The sequence below is a fragment of the Gigantopelta aegis genome, chromosome 13 (assembly GCF_016097555.1).
Source record: "Gigantopelta aegis isolate Gae_Host chromosome 13, Gae_host_genome, whole genome shotgun sequence".
Classification (NCBI taxonomy): domain Eukaryota; kingdom Metazoa; phylum Mollusca; class Gastropoda; order Neomphalida; family Peltospiridae; genus Gigantopelta; species Gigantopelta aegis.
Window position 1 is genome coordinate 37,868,473 of NC_054711.1, and position 13,556 is coordinate 37,882,028.

A 13,556-nucleotide genomic window follows, 5' to 3' on the forward strand; every position below is an offset into this window, starting at 1 on the left:
GCATTGCTTAAAAATGGTTATCAAAATGTTAACAAAACTTTACCATTTTGGAATTTTGTTACTTCCTGGCTGAAAAATAAAGACAGATATAACTATCATAAATAAAAACAAGAAACCAAATAAATAGTATTATAAGTCTTCTCCAGCCATAAAAGTGCTTCTAAACTGGTTGTTTATTTTTTTTGATTATTATTATTATTTCTTTAGTTAATTGGTGGGTTTTTTAGTAGTATTTAAAAAAAATTATTACAATTGGTTTCTTCGATGTTTGGCCTTTCTAGTATGGTGTATTCTATCTGCCTTTTATAATATCGTGATTTGTTTTGTTTTTTATCACATTAAGCCAACACATCAATTTTTTTTTTTTAAAGTGTAGCGTTTAAAGATTTGATGTGATATTCACAAACAAGGCATTAAATGCACATTGTCTCCTCTGGATGTGATTTGGTTTCTGGAGATAAGTCTCCCTATGTTCACCCCCTCCAGTCGCTGGTAGCATCCGACACTTGTGTCCCCATCTTCACCCCTCCAGTCGCTGGTAGCATCCGACACTCGTGTCTTTATCTTCACCCCCTCCAGTTGCTGGTAGCGTCCGACACTCGTGTCTTTATCTTCACCCCCTCCAGTCGCTGGTAGCGTCTGACACTTGTGTCCCTATCTTCACCCCCTCCAGTCGCTGGTAGCGTCCGACACTCGTGTCTTTATCTTCACTCCCTCCAGTCGCTGGTAACGTCCGACACTCGTGTCTTTATCTTCACCCACTTCAGTCACTGGTAGCATCCGACACTTGTGTCTTTATCTTCACCCCCTCCAGTCGCTGGTAGCGTCCAACACTTGTGTCTTTATCTTCACCCACTTCAGTCACTGGTAGCATCCGACACTTGTGTCCCTATCTTCACCCCCTCCAGTCGCTGGTAGCGTCTGACACTTGTTTCTTTATCTTCACTCCCTCCAGTCGCTGGTAGCGTCTAACACTTGTGTCTTTATCTTCACCCCCTCCAGTCGCTGGTAGCGTCTGACACTTGTGTCTTTATCTTCACCCCCTCCAGTCGCTGGTAGCGTCTAACACTTGTTTCTTTATCTTCACTCCCTCCAGTCGCTGGTAGCGTCTGACACTTGTGTCTTTATCTTCACCCACTTCAGTCACTGGTAGCATCCGACACTTGTGTCCCTATCTTCACCCCCTCCAGTCGCTGGTAGCGTCTAACACTTGTTTCTTTATCTTCACTCCCTCCAGTCGCTGGTAGCGTCTAACACTTGTGTCTTTATCTTCACCCCCTCCAGTCGCTGGTAGCGTCTGACACTTGTGTCTTTATCTTCACCCTCTCCAGTCGTTCGTAGCATCTGACACTTGTGTCTTTATCTTCACCCCCTCCAGTCGCTGGTAGCGTCTGACACTTGTGTCTTTATCTTCACCCGCTCCAGTCGTTGGTAGCGTCTGACACTTGTGTCTTTATCTTCACCCCTTCCAGTCGCTGGAAGCGTCTGACACTTGTGTCCCTATCTTCACCCCCTCTGGTAGCGTCTGGCACTTGTGTCTTTATCTTCACACTCCCCCTCCCCCCCCCCCCCCCCCCCCCAGTCACCCCGTCCAGTCGCTGGTGGGCTTCTTTCTTTCTTTTCTTTTTTTTTTGAAAACTTGTATAGTATTTTATAGAATTCCCCCTTTTCCTTACATCCATCAAGAAAACCGAGTGAATTAATAATGCTAGTGATTGTGAAAGACATTGATAATCTGACGTGAATCTACACAGCCAATTGGTTTGTATGAAAGTTATGAGGAAATTGATAAACCTTCAAAGGCACTGACCATAATTATTGGGCAGTGTGAAATATTTTAGGCTCTTTACAGGTTTATTATAAATTGTTATGTCACACATTACTTACATATCCGTGCTTAAATGATATCACTTTTTATAGATCTAGTGTGCTTCTTGTGATCGTGGTGGTGTATTAGCTCATCATGTACTGAACTCCAGGACACATGCACCAGTCAGATTTGTGGTTGTAAAAAAAGCTTATATTGTAAGAAAAAAAATAAGATATGTAGTATCTTAACTCATTTTCAATAAATGGATGTATTCTAGAAAGGATTAAATAACCCCAAAATTGTATATACGGGTTAGGGTCATTGTGTGTTTTATAGCAACCTCACACGTGCGATAACAATAACAACAAAACAAATGGGCGGTGCGTTGTCAATGGAGTTCAGTTTAGAGACAGAAAGAGAAAGCTATGTACCTTAAAAACTAAGGTCAGTGACTTACGAGAATACTGACTGTTGGAATAAATGTGGTTAATCAGTACAAACTCCATACTGACCCCCAATAGTCCAAGAGCTGGGGGGGGGGGGGGGGGGGGGGGTGTATAATTTAGCCAAAATGTCTGATTGCAGTTTTTAACACCCTGATTGCAGTTTTTAACACCCTGATATATGTACTTTATGGAATGGGGTTTCTTAGTTTTCAAATCTGTTCCGATTTCTTAAAATTTTGATGCTTTTAATGGCAGTGTTGAAATCTGCGTCATGCAGGAATTGGGGGTAGGGATAAATAAAATGGCTGTAATTCAGTCAATATACAACATAGAGTAACAAACGACCTCTTATATTAATGCTACTGGTCTCTACTATCTACTCATTTTAATTAGTTCAGCAGAGGTCAAAAGGTCACCATTTTTACCAGGTGTCTAAAATCTGGGCCATTTTTGGGTCAAAAATCTCTCTCTTCTGTAAATTGTGGTTTATCAAATCTTCTAAACTATTTTTATATACTTCTGTGAACATGGAAGAGGAAAACAACAGATTTAGTTAACTGATTCCAACATAAAATATACAATGGCATGATTTTCGTGATATTACAGTCTGTCGGAATTCCAATATTTAAGGGTAAAGGAAACCTAATGCCATATAACTGAACGACTGGCCTCGGTGGCGTCGTGGTTAGGCCATCGGTCTACAGGCTGGTAGGTACTGGGTTCGGATCCCAGTCGAGGCATGGGATTTTTAATCCAAATACCGACTCCAAACCCTGAGTGAGTGCTCCGCAAGGCTCAATGGGTAGGTGTAAACCACTTGCACTGACCAGTGATCCATAACTGGTTCAACAAAGGCCATGGTTTGTGCTATCCCGCCTGTGGGAAGTGCAAATAAAAGATCCCTTGCTGCTAATCGGAAAGAGTAGCCCATGTAGTGGCGACAGCGGGTTTCCTTTCAAACTCTGTGTGGTCCTTAACCATATGTCTGACGCCATATAACCGTAAATAAAATGTGTTGAGTGCGTTGTTAAATAAAACATTTCTTTCTTTCTTTCTTTCTAACTGAACGTTTTAACGGTAAAATTATATATTGCCACTCAAATCGAAGGTGTTAACATAAAGTAATGTTATTAAAAACATCAAAAAAACATTTAAATCGGAATTGGCAACTAAGATATCAGTGTATTCAAAAATACTCTCAGAACTTTTGAAACTTTTTGGTTCAATATCACCACACACACACAGAGAGAGACACACACAGAGAGAGAGAGAGAGAGAGAGAGAGAGAGAGAGAGAGAGACAGACAGACAGACAGACAGACAGACAGAGAGAGAGACAGAGACAGGGCGGGAGGAGAGATACACACAGCCACAGGCAGACACACACACCGTCTCACACACACAGCTCTTGGACTACGGTGAAATGTTAACTTCGACGACGCCGATCTATGATTGGTCTGATTTGTTATTTTGTTGCTGTTAATGATGTATTGTATCATCTGGTATTGTTAAAGGATTTTAAATGTGTTTCTGTTTCCTTGCCCTATGATTGGTCAGGTGTGTTAATTATGGTGGTGATGTTTGTGTAATTTTGTCCTGTTCAAAATTTCCTGATCATTTTTATCATATGTTTTACTACATAGTCGTTGGCTATGTGTCATGTTGTCTTTTGTATTGTTTTATAATGATGGTTCCAGATGTTCAGTATTTTCACACTGTGTTCTATGGGTGTGTTTTCATATGACCCCTTATATACTATATTATTGTTTTAAGCAGTATAAATTCCTACCATATACACGGGTGTCTCTTTAAAATAGTCATTATTGGCAAACATGGTATTACAAAACCCAATTCATTTCAAATTAATTATCTGCGGCGAGTCACACGTTTCATAATATTTACATATATTTGTTGTAAACGGCTACAAATTAATCGATCCCATGTAATTTCATAATTAAGTGGAGGATATGAAAATATTAATGTGCTGCCATTCGTCTCAAAGAGTGCTTTCCCAAACTATCTGATTAAAAATAGATAGAAACTCTATAGCAAGTGTCCAGTATTTGTTAGTATGAACACATGATTCAAACTGAAACTAACGCCAACAAAAATGGCCTCAGTGATGCAGTGGTTAAGCCATCGATGTCCACTGACAGTGAATTTCTATTTAACAACTCCCCAGCACATGAAATAATCAATGGCCATTGCGTGTTTTTCATACAGTAACAGTTTGTAAGGCTCGCTATTGAAGATACTTGAACCATTTTGAACCATTCTTGTACACTATTTCCCTGTGTATTTATTACTGACAGTTTGCTTTCTCAACATAAAGGTGTTCACAGATGATAATTTCATTGTGTAAAAGTGACATAAACCATGACCTCATGCACAACGTTCTTGGTTTTCTATTTCCTTCTAGTTCGTGCTATTTCTCGTTCCAGCTAGTGCACCACGACTGGTATATCAAAGACCGTGGTATGTGCTATCTTGTCTTTGGAATGGTGCATGTAAAAGATCCCTTACTACTAATGGACAAATGTAATCGATTTCCTGTCTAAGACTGTATGTCAAATTACCAAGGGATCTTTTATATGCACCATCCCAAAGACATAAACATTCTGACCAAAATTTGAAAAGGGTATAAAAAGGTTTTTTTCATTGGGTGGGTTTTTATTTTATTTTTATTTTTGTACAATCAAACCACCTTGGTGGATCCATTCAACTGATCGGGGTTTTTCTCGTTCCAACCAGTGCACTACAACTGGTCAAAGGTCGTGGTATGCGCTTTCCTGTCTCCTCTATATTTAGCAACTGAACCGGAAAGTTGAAAAGGCGGGTAAACCTTACACTGATCGCACATGTACATAATCGGGGCATAGACGGGGGTGTGGGTGTCATATGGAAGGGGAATTTATACCAAAAGTTATATTTGTCTAGCTGAACATCCTTAGACAAAGGGTGCGCTTGTTCATCGCTCGAACTAGATGCCATTTCCTGCATTCTGCTGCATTTAAGAGATAACTTTGGTAGGTATCTCATACATACTTTTGTAGCAAAAGTACTGGTGAAAAGGGATATTTTATGACAATGAAAAAAATGAAAACGTTTGTCTGATTTATATGAGTCTCACTATCTGTACCATTTTCTTTGACATATTTGGAAGTGTGCAAAATGCAAATACCATTTTACATGTGTGTAAACTGTTTTAGTATGCATTACAAAAGAATAAACAAAGAACAGAGTACAGTCAGCTGTTGCTATTATACGAAGCCAGGGTTTTGAATCACCTTATAAAATGATGAAAATATGGGCAAAGTGATATAACTCAGTTTAGCTTTTAACTTATAACTGTCCAACTACACATCGATACAAGTTACTAACTGATAGCCTATATCATTTAGTAGCCTGGCCTGAGTTTTGACTTGTCAAAAAAAAAAAAAAAAAAGAGTTGTGACCCTTGGTCCATTTGGTTAATAGCAGAACCTGGAATCTATCCCATTGTATTTTCAGCCTGGATTTTGATCCACACTCTATGCCATTTGGTTAGGATCTACATTCTTCACACTACCATTGACAAGGAAATAAATATGACTCTTGTATTCAAGGTTATAAAACATCCAAATCTCAAGAGTCATTGATATCAATTGGCTATATACTCCTCAACCAATTAAGCAATAAATATCAGTGAGTCTGACAATGAAATTTTACATACTAGTACACAGACAGCCACTATATCGCCTCCTGTCTATTACATGTACACTGGTACGAGTATGGTGTACCTGTACAGATGACTGTTCACATCTATATTTATCACAGGTGATAAACAGAATCTCAAACGAATTCCCATTTCATATGAGATTTGTGAAACTCCTCTCCACACATTTCTGCACTTCGCCAGAGGCTCGGTGCATATATTAGGCTATGCAGGACTAGTTTCATAAATCTCATATGAATTGGGAACTTGTTTGAGATCCTCTATTACACCTAGAATTTGCCAGTCGAGATTCCTTACAACTTGAAAACTGGTTTGCAGCATGACATAAATCCATATTGTCCTTGGCGTCTGTGTACATGAAGCAACATAACATGGTTCAATCGTTCTTACGTCATGCTGGAATAGAGGTAGGTTTTGACCCTGTGCAACGCGGAACATGATTTTTTGCTGGTGGCGTTTGTTGCTGGCATTACTAAAAGTAACTTTAGCATAGTCGTGGTATCACAGAACATGGTATGGGATGCTGGCTTGATCTCACGGATGACGTCCACGATCTGCGATATTGTCAGTGTTGACATTGTCTACCGATTGCTTTATGTGCACCTTAAAACAGTCTATTTGAGTGAGAAGAGTTTTCCTGTCAGTGCCATCCTTGTAGAAGTCAACTACATAGTCCATATCGTCACTGTATGTTGGATCCTCGGTGACGCATTTCAGCAGCATATCCTCCAGGTGGCAGTAAATCTTGTAACCTGGTTGGGCGAACCCTGGGCCCATATTTTCGAAGCTATCTTAGCCTACGAAATCGTGAAATCATCGTAAGCTATGACGTCACTATGGCGTGCGCTGTAGTGACGTCACAACCTACGACGGTTTTACGATTTCGTAGCGCTAAGATGGCTTCGAAAATAGGGCCCCTGTCTCGGATGCAGTTGATTGTACGGTCCAGAGCTTCATAGTAATTTTGGCGGTATAGGTCTCTTAATAATAAAAAATACATTTAGTGTGGCGGGTGAGTGATATTTTGGACATTGGTAAATCATAATATATTGACCAGGGGTTGCGACACAAACTGCATGTTATTTTGTTCTAAGCCAGTATGAGTGACGCTGATATCTATGATACATCACCATTTATAACAATAACTGAAATTATATAATAATGTCCTTGGCTGGTTGTGGTCGGTAACTGGTTATCCGCACTTAACATATTCAATCAATTACCTGGTCCTAATGTCGCGAGGTTGATTTGGCAGGGACATGTTTCATTGCAAAAATCTGATAATTTCCCCGATATTTGTTGTTATTGACTGGTTAAAAGTTAACGCCGCGCTTTGGCACTGTTCCCGCGCAGGGTAAAGTCAATATTTTACTTCAGAAATTACATCATCGAATAAAAGATATTACGTTACCCACTAAAAACCAATTTTAAAAAAAGAAGAAAGAAATTATTTATTTAACGATGCACTCCACACATTTTATTTACGGACATATGGCGTCAGACATGTCGTTAAGGACCATACAGATATTTAGAGAGGAAACCCGCTGTCGCCACTTCATGGGCTACTCTTTTCTATTAGCAGCAATGGATATTTTATATGCACCATCCCACAGACAGGGTAGTACCTACCACGGCCTTTGATATACTAGTCGTGGTGCACTGGCTGGAACGAGAAATAGCGCAATCGATCTCACACCGACCACGCATTGAGCTAGCGCTGTACCACTGGCCTAAAAACCTGCATTGTATTCACCTGCTAAACATTTAATTTTTTGCCGGGGCACGTCAAATTTCGAGCAAGTAGTCCAAGGCAGAACCAATAAATTGCAAAACCCAGTGCAGTAGCGTAGGCGGGGATACTGGGGCGGTTGCCCAGGGCACAACATTCTGGACTGGTGGAAGGGACTCGGGGGGGGGGGGGGGGGGGTTGAGTGCTAACGGTCCACTGGTTAAGGGGCGCAATATATGCCTTGCCACAGGTAAAACCACACACAAACCAGGACTACGAAGCAAGGTGAAATGTGCCCGCTAAAATTAAATTATAATTAAACTTCTTCACGACCATGGTGATGTCATGGGGGTGTGGTACAAGCTATAGTTACCACATCCATCACCTCTAGTTAGACCACGGTTATTGCGGCCTTTGAGTGACGGGTGTAATGGATCTCGGGCTACATATACGAGTCTCTGGTAAAAGGATGATGTAACTATAAAAAAAAAAAAATAATAATAATAATTAAAAGTCCGGGGGGGGGGGGGGGGGTCGGACCCCCTCAACGCCTCTTCCCCCGGATCCGCGCCTGACATGATATAGGCCGATGCATATAAACCAAGAAAACGCCCGCCGCGAATGACCGCGTCTGATGTCAAAGTGCTTGTGAAAATGACGTCATTTTGAGTTTAGTTCCGGGAAATTTCTGGAACGTGGGCTTAAATTTAGTAAATTTATAGGTTTACTGTAGATGTGATAATATAGTTTCAGCCACCTGTTTTGTTTATATTGCACGAAAGATCATCGGAGCTTCGTGAAATGTCCAAGTCTGAAAAGAAGACCCCTGTGAAAAATGAAAAACCGAAAAGGTCATGGGGTTGCTTTGGTTGTATTCGAGGTAGGCGCACATAAAAAATACGACACCAACACCCCTAATACAGTGCTATTAAAAACACAATTAGCAATGTCGGTCCCTGTTGATTTATGTTACTTGATAATTTATTACTATAGTTCAAGATGCTATTCCATAAATTTTAATTTAAGACTACTTGCAATCAGTTTATACAATGGCCAAAAAAAAAAAAAAAAAATGGCGTCTGAAAAAAAAAAAAATGTTTTGGAAATTTATATAAATTTTATTTTATTTTACATTTGTTTTTATTCACATTGTCAAGAGTGTAAACTAATTTATTGTAGAGAATTCGATCGGTTGATTTATACTGGTTAGTCTACAAAACGAACACCGACTTCGGTTTATCGTGCGAGTTTCACATTTGAACAAGAAAATGGCAGACGACACACTGTCACACAGTTCACAAATACGAAACGAACGCGAAGAAGTTTGGTCTTAGAAACGATGATTGAAGATTTGTCTAATTATGTGTATCCAAAATTCACGTTAAAAATGGAAAAAAATAAAATAAATATATATACATATATATATTTGCAGAAATAGCAGCTATTTCATAGCTGTCAGAGTGAACTGAGAGAAGATGTGATAATCGTGACTGCAGCCATCACCATGTTGTTGAACTAATTCTAACAAATATTTCTTTAAAATCGTTATAGGGAAAATAAGGAACTCATGCCACTTGCAGGAATGTATATTTGTTATCTGGCAGAGCGAAGAGGGGAGAATGGAGGGCTGATGATGAACCTGCAGCCATGCACGACGTTGAACATGAATGTTTTATTATTTTTTATATTATTTAAATGTGCATGTTCTGAAGTTTGTTTTGTTTAACGACATCACTAGAGCACATTGATTAATTAATCATCGGCTATTGGATGTCAAACATTTGGTAATTCTGAAACTTAAGTCATCAGATGAAACACGCTACATTTTTCCTAATGCAACCAGGGATCTTTTATATGCACCATCCCACATTTAGCATATACCATTCTTGGTGCACTGGTTGGAACGAGAAATAGCCTAATGGGCCCACCGATTGAGATCGATCTCGAACCGACCGCACATCAAGCGATCGCTTTGCCATTGGGCTACGTCCTGCCCCCACATGCATGTTCTGCTAAGTCCACTAAAAATCGTCTTTCTCTTTTTCTCTCTTTTTTTTCTCTTTTTTAAAATCATTTTAGATTCAACTAATCTTTTATCATAAAAAAAAATGGGACAGTAGTGTTGTAATTAAACAAAACAAACTAAATTTTTCATGGTGATTTGACCATTTTTGGCAGAGTTATAGCCCTTGAACTTGGGAGATATGAAAATTAATTTGCCAGATTTTTTTTCACAAAGCCTCAAGATATTCATCAGATGTTTTGTACGAACCAATTATAACCGATGATCGATGATAAAATTCCAACCACAAGGCTCGAACTTGAGAATTTGTGACCTACAGCATTTTTTGTTTAAATTGCCATGGGTGAAACTGCTTACTGAAGGCAATTTTGAGCCTGCCTATAGGACAATTTTTTTTAAAGTGACTTTTGCAGCAAATAAACATGACTGTCAGTGAAAGTTTATACATATACAAATATTAAATACTGGCAGATAATGTACACCAGGCGGTGTTTCTGCCAGAAAGAAATTTTTGGGTATGGCACTATGGCTATGAGGGTATGGGGAGCCTCCCCCCAGAAAGAAAATAGGTTAACTTTAGGGTTCAGGTGAACAATTGTATAGTAATGATAAGAGTAATTAATTTTGTCAAAAGATTAACTTAAAAACCCCACAAATCTTCCAAAAAATGTGAGTATGGTGTCGTACCCGTTTTATTTGGGTGTCGTTGAATAGTTTTACCATCTACAGTAATTTTTATCCAGCGGCACAAAAGTGTGATTGATGATGCTGCCAACCAATAGCAATTGCCGTCGTTACAGGCCCATAGCATGGTGGACATTATTGAGGGGGCCCAATTGAACTAGTGCCAAAGGTGCAAGGTATTTGGGGGGGGGGGGGGTCCGGGGACATGATTCAAAGGTTATTTGCCCGTTACTGTAACTCTCGCTGTTAATCTCGATCCATTAGTCTCGCTAGAACTTTTACATTCAGTCGAGATGTAAAGGTTATCGATAAAAAAAGCAGCCAAAATTATTAAGGGGGGGGGGGCTGAGCCCCCCTGGCCACCCCCCTTGCTACGGGCCTGCGTTAAGTTCAAGCCCTGCAACCGATTCTCAACACTAGCTGAGTTTGTTGTTTATATTTCTTTAGCAATGTGGGCGACTCGCGAGACGGAAGACACGTTTCTCAGTCCGGAGCTGTACATACAAACTACGCTGCGAGAACTCATCATCTACGTCCTCTTTCTGACCGTCACGTGCATCAGTAAGTCTCTTATTTCTTGTGTCATTGCCCTCTGTTCAGGGTGCATCAAAATACCCATCTACAGAAATATCTACATGTTAACTATAACATGTTATTATTTGGTGATCTACACTTAACTTATCAGGAAAATATAGACATTTTAAAATCAGTTCATGACTTTATTGTAAGCACTAAATGTTTTGAAACTTAATAGCACTGATATTTTTCTCTACCTGTACTATTTCTATGTACATACCTTTCCTTTGTGTATAGCTCACTTTTATGTTAATCATCTACTATTATGTTTTATTATTGTTAGTTATTAATTGTACTTTATCTGTCATCTTGTCAGTTTGTTTGTAAAAGAAAATGATGGGAAAGGTCCCAATATAGGCTTGTAGCCTGTTGACCAATTCCACCAGTAAATGGAATAAGATATTATTTAAAGTAAGTCTCATGTTCACTCATGCAGGTCTTGTCATTTAAAATATGTCACAAGCCTACGGGTGAAACACAGGCTGCCTAAATCAGCTTTTAACAGACTAAGTGGGCAGGGGTTGTTTTTGTTGTTTTTTAACTGACAGAGAACTATAAGCACAGAAGACTGTTCATCGAAATAAGTCGAGAACGGTTGTTCAGGTTACCAGGTTACCACATGTTAGGAAAAAAGTCGACAACGGTACTTCGTTCTCCATAAATTCTTATTTAAACACAACCTACAACCCCTAACCTTTCATAACATTTTTAGCTGAAATCTTTAATAAAAATGGGGAATTAATTCCTACAGAAGCGATTTTTTGGGGGTAAAAAGTTGAAAAATTTAAACGAAACTGCGAATTTCTGGAATCCACCCATAACTCCATCCCTATTTGTCTGAGGAAGTTGATAATTACTATGAAAGATTAAACACATTATCGTTTTCGAAAAAAATCCAATATAGTGGCAAAATCCAAAATGGCCACCAAAAATGATGTTTTTCAATATTTTTACATAATATACAAAGTAACTGTGTCAGTACATTTGTACAGTGTAATTAATATATAGAATGTGAAATACAACACATTAAAAGTTCATGACAGTCAATTGCTGCTGGTCAATTTAGAATATCCAAAACTATTTATGGTTTTTATTAAATATATCATCGAGTATCAGTACCCTGAGAACAGTGAGTCTGCTATGGGATTTTATAGTAGTAATAATGTAAACGTGATAAATGTGTCGTAACCCATACATGTAGGTCACTGGGTCTGGTATTCTGTGGTTACCTGTACGTGGGTTATATGTCACATTGCTTATTTTGATACCTGGGAGATTGAGGGGGGTATTTGTAGGGCAACACACCCACCCCATCCCATCACCCACCCCACCCGCACCCCAATTGTGGGCAAAATGTATTATGTAACCTTTTACCATATATGTATTGCCATCATTCTGTACCCTCAATATTAATTGTAATCTATGTACAAATGTGTAGTGATTCCTTTGGAATCCTATATACAATGTAGCAGTTTGGCACTTAAAGCTAATATATGAATAAATATTGTTTTCCTGATTCAGGCATTGTTGTTTAATTGCGGCAAAGGTCAGCCTGCTGCCCCTCCCCCCTTACAAAAAATGGGAGCCCATACACCTATGCTGAGAAGAATTTATTTGACTAATTTTGGGTGGGCTTCCCTAAATGTACAAAATAATACATGTATTTTAAAGCTATTTATTGATATACCCCATTTTACGGTGTATCTTCTTCTGTATACTGCAATTTATACTTTTATTACCCATATGGGCTCAAATATATGGGGTAATATATGTAATGTGCATAAGATTATATGACGTAATGGCTGATAGCTTTGTTGTAGACTGCAGAGGACTTTTTACATTAAAAATCAGTTCAAATTGACAATGGGTAATAAAGAGAATAACCAACTCGCTACAATGAGTTACGAATTATCTGTCCCTCGTGAATGAATGTTGTAAAACCCTCGCCAAAGGCTCGGGTTTACAACATTCATTCACTCGGGACAAATAATTCATAATTCCTCGTAGCTCGTTAGTTATTCTCTAAGTACAATATCCCAGGTGGTTAAAATTTAAGAAGATCAGAGGACTACTTATTAAAGGTATTGTACATAAAGAATTAAACAAAACACTAATTACTTCAATTTCAACTTTATGATGTAGACAATATTTAGTTCTGATATTAAACAGGGGTTGGTTAACATTCATAAACAGGATACTTCTGTACGCAGGCAATTTTTTTTACAATTATTTTGTGTTAGGTGGGCAGTTTGTAGGCACTTTACATGGGCGATGATGGGAGCGGGCAATTGCTCACCTTACAACACAAGGCCTGTAGCCGTAGCTTATGATTTAAGTGATGTTTATATTAATTAGATGATGAAGAATTAGCATAGCCAAGATTTTATATTGGATGCATGTGGCAGTGAGTTGTTTTATGGGGTGACTGACAAATATTAATGATAGTTTGGGGGGGGGGGGGGGGTGAGGTGTGTGTACTGGCCTCGGTGGTGTCGTGGTTATGCCATCGAACATACAGCTGGTAGGTACTAGGTTCGCAGCCCGGTACTGGGTCCCACCCAGAGCAAGTTTTAA

At 39.0% G+C, this 13,556-nt stretch overlaps 1 protein-coding gene across 1 annotated transcript in view; it reads left to right on the plus strand.

The window, feature by feature from the left end:
* Nucleotides 1-8,256: 8,256 nt before the first annotated feature.
* The window catches only part of LOC121387460 (polycystic kidney disease 2-like 1 protein), a 64,415-nt gene continuing 59,115 nt past the window's right edge, over nt 8,257-13,556 (plus strand). The window contains exons 1-2 of the mRNA XM_041518581.1: nt 8,257-8,579; nt 10,854-10,967. Of these exons, the coding sequence (XP_041374515.1) occupies nt 8,501-8,579; nt 10,854-10,967 (193 nt within the window). The 5' untranslated portion in view covers nt 8,257-8,500. The remainder of the gene's footprint in view (nt 8,580-10,853; nt 10,968-13,556) is intronic.